The sequence below is a fragment of the Oncorhynchus nerka genome, unplaced genomic scaffold (genome assembly GCF_034236695.1).
Source record: "Oncorhynchus nerka isolate Pitt River unplaced genomic scaffold, Oner_Uvic_2.0 unplaced_scaffold_1211, whole genome shotgun sequence".
In the NCBI taxonomy this organism is placed as follows: Eukaryota; Metazoa; Chordata; class Actinopteri; order Salmoniformes; family Salmonidae; genus Oncorhynchus; species Oncorhynchus nerka.
The window spans coordinates 117,479-135,479 of record NW_027040119.1 but is presented as its reverse complement, the minus strand read 5'-3'; the positions used below and the strand labels follow the sequence as shown (position 1 = coordinate 135,479).

Below are 18,001 nucleotides of genomic sequence, written 5' to 3'. Positions count from 1 at the left end.
AACTGCAAAATAAAAACTATCTCACTGATTGTGAGAGTGGAGAACTACCGCGAGTAAGCATGGCCAATATCACGAAGAAAGTGTCGTGGTCGAGCCGGGGTGACGAGTCCGGTGGCGGCGAGAGAACCCCACTTCTCAACGGCTCCGAAGAAGTCCGATACACCAGACAGGTAGGGCTAGCATGCTAAACTAGCGAACACAAGCAGAACTGTCTAACGCTGCCGCTATGTGCCAGCTAGTTATCCATGATGTTTTCGAAGAGTATGTTATGTTTTGCTATGAGATTAATGTAAAAAAAACGAGTGCCCCGTTTGTGGTTTGTTGCATGCAGGCGTTTGCAAATGCTGCTAACAACAACAACATGCAAACGTCACAGGATGGAGTTGGAGGATGCTTTTCAGACAAGCACGTTTTTTAGAAGTTTTAATAAATCGATGCCCATTTTAACAATATGCCAAAGACTGGCAGACCTAAGAAAAATAGCTACAGCAAAAAAGTAATCTTCAAACCAGAGTTTCAGAATAGAACCTTATTAAGTTAATAACAAACACTGAACTCCGACTATTAAGGTAATCAGGGAATCAGCCTTTAAGCCTGTAGATTCTGCTGGTTGCGTCATTCACCACTTCCTATTAAGTTGACCAGGCATTATGACTTGAGTTAGTACCGCTTAATGCATGTTACGTAAATTACACCGGCATTATGACTTGAATTAGTACCGTTTAATACATGTTACGTAAATTACACCGGCATTATGACTTGAGTTAGTACCGCTTAAAACATGTTACGTAAATTACACTGGCATTAAAGCAAACATGTTCACTTGAGTTAGTACAACTGACTGATAGATGTTAATACGTGTTACTTCAATTACACAGGAATGATACATGATAACTGAGCTGTTAGTACTACTGACTACTGAATGTTAATACATGATAAGTGAGCTGTTAGTACTACTGACTACTGAATGTTAATACATGATAACTGAGCTGTTAGTACTACTGACTACTGAATGTTAATACATGATAACTGAGCTGTTAGTACTACTGAATGTTAATACACTGATAACTGATAACTGAGCTGTTAGTACTACTGAATGTTAATACATGATAACTGAGCTGTTAGTACTACTGACTACTGAATGTTAATACATGATAACTGAACTGTTAGTACTACTGAATGTTAACACATGATAACTGAGCTGTTAGTACTACTGACTACTGAATGTTAATACATGATAACTAAGCTGTTAGTACTACTGAATGTTAACACATGATAACTGAGCTGTTAGTACTACTGAATGTTAATACATGATAACTAAGCTGTTAGTACTACTGAATGTTAATACATGATAACTAAGCTGTTAGTACTACTGAATGTTAATACATGATAACTGAGCTGTTAGTACTACTGAATGTTAATACATGATAACTAAGCTGTACTACTACTACTGAATGTTAATACATGATAACTGAGCTGTTAGTACTACTGAATGTTAATACATGATAACTGAGCTGTTAGTACTACTGAATGTTAATACATGATAACTGAGCTGTTAGTACTACTGAATGTTAACACATGATAACTGAGCTGTTAGTACTACTGAATGTTAACACATGATAACTAAGCTGTTAGTACTACTGACTACTGAATGTTAATACATGATAACTGAGCACAAATTATGTCAATTAGCCTATCAGAAGCTTCTAAAGCCATGACATCATTTTCTGGAATTTTCCAAGCTGTTTAAAGGCACAGTCAACTTAGTGTTTGTAAACTTCTGACCCACTGGAATTGTGATACAGTGAATTATAAGTGAAATAATCTGTCTGTAAACAATTGTTGGAAAAAATTACTTGTGTCATGCACAAAGTAGATGTCCTAACCAACTTGCCAAAACTATAGTTTGTCAACTGAGTGGTTGAAAAACGAGTTTTAATGATTCCAACCTAAAGTGTATGTAAACTTCCGACTTCAACTGTACTTTTTCCACAGACATTACACATGTTAACTTAGTGATGCTAAATGTTAGCTAGGCCTACATGTTAGCTAGGCCTACATGTTAGCTAGGCCTACATGTTAGCTAGGCCTACATGCTTAGCTAGGCCTACATGTTCACATTGAAGAAACATAGACAGATCTTTCTAATTCTCTGCGCTGTGTCATGTGTTTGGTCCGTAGTCGTCTGGGGACGGTGGGATGTTTCACATCGGCAGACTGAGCACGGTGGATCTGGAGGAGGATATGACGTCAACGAGGTAACGTTCAGCTTTCTATCAATGTGACATCTCGCCTAACACCAGCCGCCTCAGCCTAACACTCTGACCCAACTGGCTACAGCCTAACACTCTGACCCAACTGGCTACAGCAGCCTAACACTCTGACCCAACTGGCTACAGCAGCCTAACACTCTGACCCAACTGGCTACAGCAGCCTAACACTCTGACCCAACGGGCTACAGACCCAACTGGCTAGCAGCAGACCCAACTAACACTCTGACCCAACTGGCTGCAGCAGCCTAACACTCTGACCCAACTGGCTACAGCAGCCTAACACTCTGACCCAACTGACCCAACTGGCTGCAGCCTAACACTCTGACCCAACTGGCTACAGCAGCCTAACAGTCTGACCCAACTGGCTGCAACAAGACTAACACTCTGACCCAACTGGCTGCAACAGACTCTGACCCAAACACTCTGACCCAACTGGCTGGCTGACCCAAGCAGCCTAACACTCTGACCCAACTGGCTGCAGCAGCCTAACACTGACCCAACTGACCCAACTGGCTACAGCCTAACACTCTGACCCAACTGGCTACAGCAGCCTAACACTCTGACCCAACTGGCTAACAGCCTAACACTCTGACCCAACTGGCTGCAGCAGACCCAAAACTAACACTCTGACCCTAACACTGACCCAACTGGCTGCAGCCTAACACTCTGACCCAACTGGCTGCTGCAGCCTAACACTCTGACCCAACTGCTGCAGCCTAACACTCTGACCCAACTGGCTGCAGCCTAACACTCTGACCCAACTGACCCAACTGGCTACAGCAGCCTAACACTCTGACCCAACTGGCTACAGCAGCCTAACACTCTGACCCAACTGGCTACAGCAGCCTAACACTCTGACCCAACTGGCTACAGCAGCCTAACACTCTGACCCAACTGGCTACAGCAGCCTAACACTCTGACCCAACTGGCTGCAGCAGCCTAACACTCTGACCCAACTGGCTAACACTCTGACCCAACTGGCTGCAGCAGCCTAACACTCTGACCCAACTGGCTACAGCAGCCTAACACTCTGACCCAACTGGCTGCAGCAGCCTAACACTCTGACCCAACTGGCTACAGCAGCCTAACACTCTGACCCAACTGGCTACAGCAGCCTAACACTCTGACCCAACTGGCTACAGCAGCCTAACACTCTGACCCAACTGGCTGCAACAGACTAACACTCTGACCCAACTGGCTGCAACAGCCTAACACTCTGACCCAACTGGCTACAGCAGCTGCAGCCTAACACTCTGACCCAACTGGCTGCTAACAGCACTCTGACCCAACTGGCTACACACTAACACTCTGACCCAACTGGCTACAGCCTAACACTCTGACCCAACTGGCTACAGCAGCCTAACACTCTGACCCAACTGGCTGCAGCCTAACACTCTGACCCAACTGGCTACCCAGCAGCCTAACACTCTGACCCAACTGGCTACAGCAGCCTAACACTCTGACCCAACTGGCTACAGCAGCCTAACACTCTGACCCAACTGGCTACAGCAGCCTAACACTCTGACCCAACTGGCTGCTACAGCAGCCTAACACTCTGACCCAACTGGCTGCAGCAGCCTAACACTCTGACCCAACTGGCTGACCCAAGCAGCCTAACACTCTGACCCAACTGGCTACAGCAGCCTAACACTCTGACCCAACTGGCTGCAGCAAACTAACACTCTGACCCAACTGGCTGCAGCAGCCTAACACTCTGACCAAACTGGCTACAGCAGCCTAACAACCCAACTCTGACCCAACTGACTGCAGCCTAACACTCTGACCCAACTGGCTGCAGCAGCCTAACACTCTGACCCAACTGACTGCTGCAACAGACTAACACTCTGACCCAACTGGCTGCTGCAGCCTAACACTCTGACCCAACTGGCTGCAGCACACTCTGACCCAACTGGCTAACACTCTGACCCAACTGGCTGCAGCAGCCTAACACTCTGACCCAACTGGCTGCAGCAGCCTAACACTCTGACCCAACTGGCGCAGCCTAACACTCTGACCCAACTGGCTCAGCAGCCTAACACTCTGACCCAACTGACCCAACTGGCTGCTGCAGACTAACACTCTGACCCAACTGACTGCTGCAGCCTAACACTCTGACCCAACTGGCTGCAGCAGCCTAACACTCTGACCCAACTGGCTGACCCAAGCTGCAGCCTAACACTCTGACCCAACTGGCTACAGCAGCCTAACACTCTGACCCAACCTAACACTCTGACCCAACTGGCTGCAGCAGCCTAACACTCTGACCCAACTGGCTACAGCAGCCTAACACTCTGACCCAACTGGCTACAGCAGCCTAACACTCTGACCCAACTGGCTGCAGCAGCCTAACACTCTGACCCAACTGGCTGCAGCAGCCTAACACTCTGACCCAACTGGCTACAGCCTAACACTCTGACCCAACTGGACCTAACAACTGACCCAACTGGCTACAGCAGCCTAACACTCTGACCCCCAACTGGCTGCAGCAACTGGCTGCAACACTAACACTGACCCAACTGGCTGCAGCAAACTAACACTCTGACCCAACTGGCTGCAGCAGCTGCAGCCTAACACTCTGACCCAACTGGCTGCTGCAGCCTAACACAACTGACCCAACTGACTGCAGCCTAACACTCTGACCCAACTGCTGCAGCCTAACACTCTGACCCAACTGGCTGCAGCAGCCTAACACTCTGACCCAACTGGCTACAGCAGCCTAACACTCTGACCCAACTGGCTACAGCAGCCTAACACTCTGACCCAACTGACCCAACAGCAGCCTAACACTCTGACCCAACTGGCTGCAGCCTAACACTCTGACCCAACTGGCTGCAGCCTAACACTCTGACCCAACTGGCTACAGCAGCCTAACACTCTGACCCAACTGGCTGCAGCAGCCTAACACTCTGACCCAACTGGCTACAGCAGCCTAACACTCTGACCCAACTGGCTAGCAGCAGCCTAACACTCTGACCCCCAACTAACACTCTGACCCAACTGCTGCAGCCTAACACTCTGACCCAACTGACCCAACTGCTGCAGACTAACACTCTGACCCAACTGGCTAACACTCTGACCCAAGCCTAACACTCTGACCCAACTGGCTACAGCAGCCTAACACTCTGACCCAACTGGCTGCAGCAGCCTAACAACCCAACTGGCTCAGCAGCCTAACACTCTGACCCAACTGGCTGCAGCAGACCCCTAACACTCTGACCCAACTGGCTACAGCAGCCTAACTGACAACTGGCTGCAGCAGCCTAACACTCTGACCCAACTGGCAGCCTAACACTCTGACCCAACTGGCTAACACTCTGCAGCCTAACACTCTGACCCAACTGGCTGACCTGACCCAACTGGCTGCAACAGACTAACACTCTGACCCAACTGGCTGCAACAGCCTAACACTCTGACCCAACTGGCTGCAGCAGCCTAACACTCTGACCCAACTGGCAACTAACTCTGACCCAACTGGCTGCAGCAGCCTAACACTCTGACCCAACTGGCTGCAGCAGCCTAACACTCTGACCCAACTGGCTGACCCAGCAGCCTAACACTCTGACCCAACTGGCTACAGCAGCCTAACACTCTGACCCAACTGCCTAACACTGCAACAGCCTAACACTCTGACCCAACTGGCTGCAGCAACTAACACTCTGACCCAACTGGCTGCAGCAGACTGCAGCCTAAACACTCTGACCCAACTAACACTCTGACCCAACTGGCTGCTGCAGCCTAACACTCTGACCCAACTGGCTGCTGCAGCCTAACACTCTGACCCAACTGACTGCAGACTAACACTCTGACCCAACTGACTGCAGCAGCCTAACACTGACCCAACTGGCTGCACCCAACTCTGACCCAACTGGCTGCAGCAGCCTAACACTCTGACCCAACTGGCTGCAGCAGCCTAACACTCTGACCCAACTGGCTGCAGCCTAACACTCTGACCCAACTGACAGCCTAACACTCTGACCCAACTGGCTAGCAGCAGCCTAACACTCTGACCCAACTGGCTAACAGCAGCCTAACACTCTGACCCAACTGGCTGCAGCAGCCTAACACTGACCCAACTGGACCCACACTCTGACCCAACTGGCTGCTGCAGCCTAACACTCTGACCCAACTGGCTGCTACAGCCTAACACTCTGACCCAACTGGCTGCAGACTAACAGCCTGGCTGCAAACAGCCTAACACTCTGACCCAACTGGCTGCAGCTAACCTCTGACCCAACTGGCTGCTGCAGCCTAACACTCTGACCCAACTGGCTGCAACAGACCTAACACTCTGACCCAAACTGCAGCTGACCCAAACAGACTAACACTCTGACCCAACTGGCTACAGCAGCCTAACACTCTGACCCAACTGGCTACAGCAGCCTAACACTCTGACCCAACTGGCTACAGCAGCCTAACACTCTGACCCAACTGGCTACAGCAGGTCTAACACTCTGACCCAACTGGCTACAGCCTAACACTCTGACCCAACTGGCTGCAGCAAACTAACACTCTGACCCAACTGGCTGCAGCAAACTAACACTCTGACCCAACTGACTGCTGCAGACTAACACTCTGACCCAACTGGCTGCTGCAGCCTAACACTCTGACCCAACTGACTCTAGCGGCCTAACACTCTGACCCAACTGACTCTAGCGGCCTAACTCTCTGACCCAACTGGCTCCTGCAGCCTAACACTCTGACCCAACTGGCTGCTGCAGCCTAACACTCTGACCCAACTGGCTCCTGCAGCCTAACACTCTGACCCAACTGGCTCCTGCAGCCTAACACTCTGACCCAACTGGCTCCTGCAGCCTAACACTCTGACCCAACTGGCTGCTGCAGCCTAACACTCTGGCCCAACTGGCTGCTGCAGCCTAACACTCTGACCCAACTGGCTGTTGCAGCCTAACACTCTGACCCAACTGGCTGCTGCAGCCTAACATGCTGACCAGTTCGGACACGTCGAAAAATACATTTAGAAATCCATGTTATTCAATTATTGTTGTGTTTACACTGCTCGCGCACGCCAACGAGTGTCTGCGACACCAAGGGCTCATTCCTATTTCTGACGCAGATCGTGCTGAAATCCTGCCTCTCCCATCTCCTCATTGGTTCATAGACGCAGGTACCCACGTGCCATCTCCTCATTGGTTATACCCACGTGGGTAAAGACTAACTGTTTTGCCGGTCGTCGTGGTAATATTATGAAAGTTTAGATGCCGATCACCATATAAGTTCAAATATGAAAATGCTTGGAAGGAGGAGAGATGACTAGAAACGATTCGGTTGGCCATTTTATGTGTGGATTAATTATCGAAGTAGAGGACCTTGTGCATTTCTGGTAAAATAGCAACTCAATGTTTTATATCCCAGGACAAATTAGCTAGCAACAGCAAGCTAGCTAAATAGGACAAATTAGCTAGCAACAGCAAGCTAGCTAAATAGGACAAATTAGCTAGCAACATCAAGCTAGCTAAAAAGGACAAATTAGCTAGCAAGTGCAAGCTAACTAGCAAAATTGCCATACATGTTTTAATGCTTTCCGACCTGTCCCCAAATTAATGTCATTGGTTCAGAGTTTGTTTTGATATTTTAACCTGCGTGTCGTGATCGCGTTTCAAGTAACACCTTTTTCAAGTAAAGAACTAGGTCCTCGTAGTCATGACGATGGAAGGCGTTTGGACACAGATGATCAGACAGACCCCAGTAGCTTCACAGCCTTAGAAGCGTCTGACTGTTTCTCTATTCAGTGAAATACACCTTTTAGGGCCGATACCAGTATCACAGTATTATTTTATTTTGCCATGGCAAAAAATGAAAACACGAAGCAGACCAAACTCGTTGGTCCTTTTTCAAAACCTGCTGTATATAAAATATGTGGTAATTTCTTGGAAAATACATGACTCTGGATGACAACATAATGATGGTTGTTTCCAACATCAGGGCTGTTTTCCCAGAGAAGTTATTATATCTATATCTGCAGAAGGTCAGCTGAGTGTGACAGTCTAATTCCAGTACAGTGCTTCAGGCCTACTAAAACCTGGGGAGCAAGTTGTGGATCTAGCTAGTCTATTAATAAACACGGCCTCTAAATAGAACAATGTGTGGTCTTAATACTTCCTACAAGCCTGACTGTAATCCACTGCAACAGGTCTACAAGCCTGACTGTAATCCACTGGTCTACAAACCTGACTGTAATCCACTGGCCTACAAGCCTGACTGTAATCCACTGGTCTACAAGCCTGACTGTAATCCACTGGTCTACAAACCTGACTGTAATCCACTGGTCTACAAGCCTGACTGTAATCCACTGGCCTACAAGCCTGACTGTAATCCACTGGCCTACAAGGCTGACTGTAATCCACTGGTCTACAAGGCTGACTGTAATCCACTGGTCTACAAGCCTGACTGTAATCCACTGGTCTACAAGCCTGACTGTAATCCACTGGTCTACAAGCCTGACTGTAATCCACTGGTTTACACGCCTGACTGTAATCCACTGGTCTACACGCCTGACTGTAATCCACAGGTCTACAAACCTGACTGTAATCCACAGGTCTACAAGGCTGACTGTAATCCACTGGTCTACAAGGCTGACTGTAATCCACTGGTCTACAAGGCTGACTGTAATCCACTGGTCTACAAGGCTGACTGTAATCCACTGGTCTACAAGGCTGACTGTAATCCACTGGTCTACAAGGCTGACTGTATAATCCACTGGTCTACAAGGCTGACTGTAATCCACTGGTCTACAAGGCTGACTGTAATCCACTGGTCTACAAGGCTGACTGTAATCCACTGGTCTACAAGCCTGACTGTAATCCACTGGTCTACAAGCCTGACTGTAATCCACTGGTCTACAAGCCTGACTGTAATCCACCTCAACAGGTCTACAAGCCTGACTGTAATCCACTGGTCTACAAGGCTGACTGTAATCCACTGGTCTACAAGGCTGACTGTAATCCACTGGTCTACAAGGCTGACTGTAATCCACTGGTCTACAAGCCTGACTGTAATCCACTGGTCTACAAGGCTGACTGTAATCCACTGGTCTACAAGCCTGACTGTAATCCACTGGTCTACAAGCCTGACTGTAATCCACTGGTCTACAAGCCTGACTGTAATCAACAGAAGCCTGATTTAGCAGTCTGAAAACGTGGATTTATCCATTGCAAAATGACCTGACAGTGAATAAAACGACTCACCAACAGCCGGTCTGAGTCATGGGCTTTGTAAAGCACGAGTGTGGGAAATCCATGGCCAGTTTTAGTTCCACTTCAAGCTATTCCTGTGTTTGGCAACCCAGCCCTGTTCTGTTAATCTATCGGTCATTCTGATTGGTCCTTCTCTTAGTGGGAGGTGGGGGGGTCGGGTGAAGCTTTCTCCCCTGGGTTCTGAAATGTTTTGTCCAAGGAGATATATTTGAGTGGACTGGTACATTCTAATGACTTGATTCCATCCGAAATACACAGCGACAGGATGGAATACTTGTGTGTACCTCCCAGATTGGGTGTAGAATGTGTGTACCTCCCAGATTGGGTGTAGAATGTGTGTACCTCCCAGATTGGGTGTAGAATGTGTGTACCTCCCAGATTGGGTGTAGATTGGGTGTACCTCCCAGATTGTGTGTACCTCCCAGATTGGGTGTAGATTGTGTGTACCTCCCAGATTGTGTGTACCTCCCAGATTGTGTGTACCTCCCAGATTGGGTGTAGATTGTGTGTACCTCCCAGATTGGGTGTAGATTGTGTATACCTCCCAGATTGGGTGTACCTCCCAGATTGGGTGTAGAATGTGTGTACCTCCCAGATTGGGTGTAGAATGTGTGTACCTCCCAGATTGGGTGTAGATTGTGTGTACCTCCCAGATTGTGTGTACCTCCCAGATTGGGTGTAGATTGTGTGTACCTCCCAGATTGTGTGTACCTCCCAGATTGTGTGTACCTCCCAGATTGGGTGTAGATTGTGTGTACCTCCCAGATTGGGTGTAGATTGTGTGTACCTCCCAGATTTGGTGTACCTCCCAGTTTGGGTGTAGAATGTGTGTACCTCCCAGATTGGGTGTAGATTGGGTGTACCTCCCAGATTGGGTGTAGATTGGGTGTACCTCCCAGATTGGGTGTACCTCCCAGATTGGGTGTAGAATGTGTGTACCTCCCAGATTGGGTGTAGAATGTGTGTACCTCCCAGATTGGGTGTAGATTGTGTGTACCTCCCAGATTGCGTGTAGATTGTGTGTACCTCCCAGATTGGGTGTACCTCCCAGATTGGGTGTAGAATGTGTGTACCTCCCAGATTGGGTGTAGATTGGGTGTACCTCCCAGATTGGGTGTAGATTGGGTGTACCTCCCAGATTGTGTGTACCTCCCAGATTGGGTGTAGAATGTGTGTACCTCCCAGATTGGGTGTAGATTGTGTGTACCTCCCAGATTGTGTGTACCTCCCAGATTGGGTGTAGATTGGGTGTACCTCCCAGATTGGGTGTAGATTGTGTGTACCTCCCAGATTGGGTGTACCTCCCAGATTGTGTGTACCTCCCAGGTTGTGTACCTCCCAGTACCTCCCAGATTGGGTGTAGATTGTGTGTACCTCCCAGGTTGTGTACCTCCCAGATTGGGTGTAGATTGTGTGTACCTCCCAGGTTGTGTACCTCCCAGTATCTCCCAGATTGGGTGTAGATTGTGTGTACCTCCCAGGTTGTGTACCTCCCAGATTGGGTGTAGATCGGGTGTACCTTCCAGATTGAGAACATCCGTTGTGATATTGTGTAGAGATGCAATTTTACTATTTTAAATGACTGAAAACGTGTGAATTCTAGTGATGGGGGGGGGGGGTTTGATGGGATATTACTTTTGACGATATCAATATCACAATATTATTTTTGCGCTAGTTGGCTGTACCTGCAGCAAAAACCCCAGCATTTTTTTTCTTCATAGCTCGTTCTCCATCTTCTTTTTTAAAATAGGAAGCACTTTTATTTCCATGATTTGATCAAAACTTGTTTTCCATTGGCTCTCTGCAGCTGACATCGCTTGAGCCAATAGTTTGGAACATCGAATCACAAATAAAATCACAGTATCGAATTGCAATACAAAAAGTATCATGAGAACCCAGAGTATCTTGGTAGTATCCTGTTGTGAGGTGAATGAATTCAGTGTGTTAGTTGTTCTGGATAGTGTTTAGGTCTGTCTGATCAGGACTATAGTTGTTCTGGATACTGTTTAGGTCTGTCTGATCAGGACTATAGTTGTTCTGGATAGTGGTCTGTATGATCAGGTCTATAGTTGTTCTGGATAGTGGTCTGTATGATCAGGACTATAGTTGTTCTGGATAGTGGTCTGTATGATCAGGACTATAGTTGTTCTGGATAGTGGTCTGTATGATCAGGACTATAGTTGTTCTGGATAGTGGTCTGTATGATCAGGACTATAGTTGTTCTGGATAGTGGTCTGTATGATCAGGACTATAGTTGTTCTGGATAGTGTTTAGGTCTGTCTGATCAGGACTATAGTTGTTCTGGATAGTGTTTAGGTCTGTCTGATCAGGACTATAGTTGTTCTGGATAGTGTTTAGGTCTGTCTGATCAGGACTATAGTTGTTCTGGATAGTGTTTAGGTCTGTATGATCAGGTCTATAGTTGTTCTGGGTAGTGTTTAGGTCTGTATGATCAGGACTATAGTTGTTCTGGATAGTGTTTAGGTCTGTATGATCAGGACTATAGTTGTTCTAGATAGTGTTTAGGTCTGTATGATCAGGTCTATAGTTGTTCTGGATAGTGGTCTGTATGATCAGGACTATAGTTGTTCTGGATAGTGTTTAGGTCTGTATGATCAGGACTATAGTTGTTCTGGATAGTGTTTAGGTCTGTCTGATCAGGACTATAGTTGTTCTGGATAGTGGTCTGTATGATCAGGACTATAGTTGTTCTGGATAGTGTTTAGGTCTGTGATCAGGTCTATAGTTGTTCTGGATAGTGTTTAGGTCTGTATGATCAGGTCTATAGTTGTTCTGGATAGTGGTCTGTATGATCAGGACTATAGTTGTTCTGGATAGTGTTTAGGTCTGTATGATCAGGACTATAGTTGTTCTGGATAGTGTTTAGGTCTGTCTGATCAGGACTATAGTTGTTCTGGATAGTGGTCTGTATGATCAGGACTATAGTTGTTCTGGATAGTGTTTAGGTCTGTGATCAGGTCTATAGTTGTTCTGGATAGTGTTTAGGTCTGTATGATCAGGACTATAGCTCTGACATGGTAGGAGAGCTCTGGCATGGTAGGAGGCTTTGTGACTGACAGGCACCTATCCTATCAATAGATCTCTAGGAGATGCATGTCATTCAGTCTAACGGCTCGAAGGATTAGCGGATTGAATGGTTTAAAGAGATGCTTCGGGAAGCCCTTTATCTACTTCACCAGAGTCCGATGAACTCGCGGATACCATTTTTATGTCTCTGCGTCCAGTTTAAAGGAAGTTGCTAACTAGCATTAGCACCATGACTGGAAATCTATGGTAACTGCTAGCATGCTAGTAGGTACCATAGACTTCCAGTCATTGCATTAACGATAGTTAGCATTGGCTCCTCTAACTTGCTTCATACTGGATGTAGAGACATATTGAAAGGGGTATCTTTGAGTACATCTGACTCTTGGGGAAGTGGAGCCAAAATCCCGACGAGTCACTTTTTAAATAAAAAGTAGCCTCGTTTTTATTAGGAAGTAGAAATAGTAACCGTGCGATTTATACGATGGCCGGCGCTAATGGGAAACACTGCAAATGACACCATACTATCCCCTATATATAGGCCACTACTTTTGGTCAGTGCACTATGGACACGGGTCTACAGTAGTGCACTATACAGGGAATAGATTTTCCTGTTAGGATGATTTGGATTTGCCTGTTTACGTTGTGAGCCTGAGGGTCAGAAAGAATCTGATGATTATGGTGTTATTCTGCAATGATCCATAATGGTGGTGTTCTGTAATGATCCATAATGGTGGTGTTCTGTAATGATCCATAATGGTGTTGTTCTGCAATGATCCATAATGGTGCTGTTCTGCAAATGATCCATAATGGTGTTATTCTGCAATGATCCATAATGGTGTTATTCTGCAATGATCCATAATGGTGGTGTTCTGTAATGATCCATAATGGTGGTGTTCTGTAATGATCCATAATGGTGTTGTTCTGCAATGATCCATAATGGTGTTATTCTGCAATGATCCATAATGGTGTTATTCTGCAATGATCCATAATGGTGTTATTCTGCAATGATCCATAATGGTGTTATTCTGCAATGATCCATAATGGTGTTATTCTGCAATGATCCATAATGGTGTTATTCTGCAATGATCCATAATGGTGTTGTTCTGCAATGATCCATAATGGTGTTGTTCTGCAATGATCCATAATGGTGTTGTTCTACAGTGATCCATAATGGTGTTGTTCTGCAGTGATCCATAATGGTGTTCTGCAATGATCCATAATGGTGTTCTGCAATGATCCATAATGGTGTTATTCTGCAATGATCAATAATGGTGTTATTCTGCAATGATCAATAATGGTGTTATTCTGCAATGATCCATAATGGTGTTGTTCAGCAATGATCAATAATGGTGTTATTCTGCAATGATCCATAATGGTGTTGTTCAGCAATGATCCATAATGGTGTTATTCTGCAATGATCCATAATGGTGTTATTCTGCAATGATCCATAATGGTGTTCTGCAATGATCCATAATAGTGTTATTCTGCAATGATCCATAATAGTGTTATTCTGCAATGATCCATAATGGTGTTGTTCTGCAATGATCCATAATGGTGTTATTCTGCAATGATCCATAATGGTGTTATTCTGCAATGATCCATAATGATGTTGTTCTGCAATGATCCATAATGGTGTTGTTCTGTAGTGATCCATAATGGTGTTATTCTGTAATGATCCATAATGGTGGTGTTCTGTAATGATCCATAATGGTGTTGTTCTGCAATGATCCATAATGGTGCTGTTCTGCAATGATCCATAATGGTGTTGTTCAGCAATGATCCATAATGGTGTTATTCTGCAATGATCCATAATGATGTTGTTCTGCAATGATCCATAATGATGTTGTTCTGCAATGATCCATAATGGTGTTGTTCTGTAGTGATCCATAATGGTGTTATTCTGTAATGATCTATAATGGTGGTGTTCTGTAATGATCCATAATGGTGTTGTTCTGCAATGATCCATAATGGTGCTGTTCTGCAATGATCCATAATGGTGTTGTTCAGCAATGATCCATAATGGTGTTATTCTGCAATGATCCATAATGGTGTTGTTCTGCAATGATCCACAATGGTGTTGTTCTGCAATGATCCATAATGGTGGTGTTCTGCAATGATCCATAATGGTGTTGTTCAGCAATGATCCATAATGGTGTTGTTCTGCAATTATGGATCATTCTGCAATGATCCATAATAGTGTTGTTCTGCAATGATCCATAATGGTGTTGTTCTGTAATGATCCATAATGGTGTTGTACTGCAATGATCCATAATGGTGTTATTCTGTAATGATCCATAACGGTGGTGTTCTGTAATGATCCATAATGGTGTTGTTCTGTAGTGATCCATAACGGTGTTGTTCTGTAATGATCCATAATGGTGTTGTTCTGCAATGATCCATAATGGTGTTGTTCTGCAATGATCCATAACGGTGTTGTTCTGCAGTGATCTTTAATGGTGTTATTCTGCAATGATCCATAATGGTGTTGTTCTGTAATGATCCATAATGGTATTGTTCTGCAATGATCCATAATGGTGTTGTTCTGCAATGATCCATAATGGTGTTATTCTGCAATGATCCACAATGGTGTTATTCTGCAATGATCCATAATGGTGTTATTCTGTAATGATCCACAATGGTGTTGTTCTACAATGATCCATAATGGTGCTGTTCTGCAATTATCCATAATGGTGTTTTTCTGCATGGACACTTGGGCTGTGTCTCAATAGTCTCTAATTTGTTCATCCTCTGCTTGTCTACATGTATAAGGAAGTATGACCAACTTAACGTCCTTCCTGTATGGCTCTGCTCTCACCTATCCTGTGTTCCAGATGATATGTGAAGGGGACTAGACAAGGAGAGGGGATGAAGACGGCCCCCGTGGCCTTGTTTTTTTAATACTTAACCAATGCATCCTTCCCTCCTTCAGGACTCAGTGAGGGGCTGTCCCAAGGAGATCCCTCACAACGAGAAGCTGCTGTCACTCAAATATGAGGTAAATCCTTGGGTCTCCAGAGTCCTTTGACCTGGTCTGAAGGGTGTTCAACGTAGCTAATCAACGTTTTATACATGAGACTTAACACAATGTTTATCATATTAATTGTTGTCCCGGGTCTGTCATAACAAATGATTTCCAAAAACAACGAGCGCTATATTTACATTAAATGTGTTTTTTTGTTTAGTTGGTGTACTTTTATCAAGAGTCCAAAGTCCTCCCAGGGTCACCACGTCTCTATGAGCAGTATAGATGGTGTAAAAGTGTGTGTGTGTGTGTGTGTTTCAGAGTCTGGACTATGACAACAGTGAGAATCAGCTGTTTCTGGAGGAGGAGAGACGGATGAGCTTCTTAGTAAGTAGAGAACCCCTACACACACAGGCAGACAGGCAGACAGGCAGACAGGCAAGCAGGCAGACAGACAGGCAGGCAGACAGGCAGGCAGGCAGGCAGGCAGACAGACAGACAGACAGACAGACAGACAGGCAGGCAGGCAGGCAGGCAGGCAGGCAGGCAGGCAGGCAGACAGGCAGACAGACAGACAGACAGGCAAGCAGGCAGACAGGCAGGCAGGCAGGCAGACAGACAGACAGACAGACAGGCAGGCAGACAGACAGACAGACAGACAGACAGGCAGGCAGACAGACATTAATGTCCCCCCCCATCTCTCTCCCCTCTCGTCCTCAGGGGTTCAAGTGTTTGGAGATCAGTCGGTGGGTGATCTGTGGTCTGATTGGCTTCCTGACTGGACTCATAGCCTGTTGCATAGATATCGCCGTGGAGAACCTGGCTGGGGTCAAGTACTACGTTGTCAAACAGAGTATCCTTCCGCTCACTGACCCACATCACAGAACGGTCATATCCTTCCACACACTGACCCACATCACATAACTGTCATATCCTTCCACATCACAGAACTGTCATATCCTTCCACACACTGACCCACATCACAGAACTGTCATATCCTTCCACATCACAGAACTGTCATATCCTTCCACTCACTGACCCACATCACAGAACTGTCATATCCTTCCACTCACTGACTCACATCACAGAACTGTCATATCCTTCCGCTCACTGACCCACATCACAGAACGGTCATATCCTTCCACACACTGACCCACATCACAGAACGGTCATATCCTTCCACTTCACAGAACTGTCATATCCTTCCACACTGACCCATATCACAGAACTGTCATATCCTTCCACATCACAGAACTGTCATATCCTTCCACATCACAGAACTGTCATATCCTTCCACACTGACCCACATCACAGAACTGTCATATCCTTCCACTCACTGACCCACATCACAGAACTGTCATATCCTTCCACACTGACCCACATCACAGAACAGTCATATCCTTCCACACACTGACCCACATCACAGAACAGTCATATCCTTCCACACACTGACCCACATCACAGAACTGTCATATCCTTCCACACACTGACCCACATCACAGAACTGTCATATCCTTCCACACACTGACCCACAGTTCAGAACTGTCATATCTTTCCACACACTGACCCACATCACAGAACTGTCATATCCTTCCACTCACTGACCCACATCACAGAACTGTCATATCCTTCCACACTGACCCACATCACAGAACAGTCATATCCTTCCACACTGACCCACATCACAGAACTGTCATATCCTTCCACACACTGACCCACATCACAGAACTGTCATATCCTTCCACACACTGACCCACAGTTCAGAACTGTCATATCCTTCCACACACTGACCCACATCACAGAACTGTCATATCCTTCCACATCACAGAACTGTCATATCCTTCCACATCACAGAACTGTCATATCCTTCCACACACTGACCCACATCACAGAACTGTCATATCCTTCCACACACTGACCCACATCACAGAACTGTCATATCCTTCCACATCACAGAACTGTCATATCCTTCCACACACTGACCCACATCACAGAACTGTCATATCCTTCCACATCACAGAACTGTCATATCCTTCCACACACTGACCCACAGTTCAGAAGGTGTTCTATACTCTGAACTGTCATGTTAAATATTGTCTGTGTAGAAAAAGATGGTGTTGTGATTGTGCACATCCTACAGCGGTGGTCTGTGTTCCACTGTTGTCCCATCCTACAGAGGTGGTCTGTGTACCACTGTTGTCCCGTCCTACAGTGTTTGTCTGTGTTCCACTGTTGTCCCGTCCTACAGCGGTGGTCTGTGTTCCACTGTTGTCCCATCCTACAGCGTTTGTCTGTGTTCCACTGTTGTCCCGTCCTACAGCGGTGGTCTGTGTTCCACTGTTGTCCTGTCCTACAGCAGTGGTCTGTGTTCCACTGTTGTTCCGTCCTACAGTGTTTGTCTGTGTTCCACTGTTGTCCTGTCCTACAGCGGTGGTCTGTGTTCCACTGTTGTCCCATCCTACAGCGGTGGTCTGTGTTCCACTGTTGTCCTGTCCTACAGCAGT

General features: G+C 46.2%; 1 protein-coding gene across 1 annotated transcript in view; it reads left to right on the top strand.

Annotated features, from left to right (window-relative positions):
- The first annotated feature begins 15,428 nt into the window (after positions 1-15,428).
- Positions 15,429-18,001, top strand: part of clcn7 (chloride channel 7) — a 46,553-nt gene continuing 43,980 nt past the window's right edge. Inside the window, exons 1-3 of the mRNA XM_065015922.1 lie at positions 15,429-15,530; positions 15,819-15,884; positions 16,218-16,350. Of these exons, the coding sequence (XP_064871994.1) occupies positions 15,444-15,530; positions 15,819-15,884; positions 16,218-16,350 (286 nt within the window). The 5' untranslated portion in view covers positions 15,429-15,443. The remainder of the gene's footprint in view (positions 15,531-15,818; positions 15,885-16,217; positions 16,351-18,001) is intronic.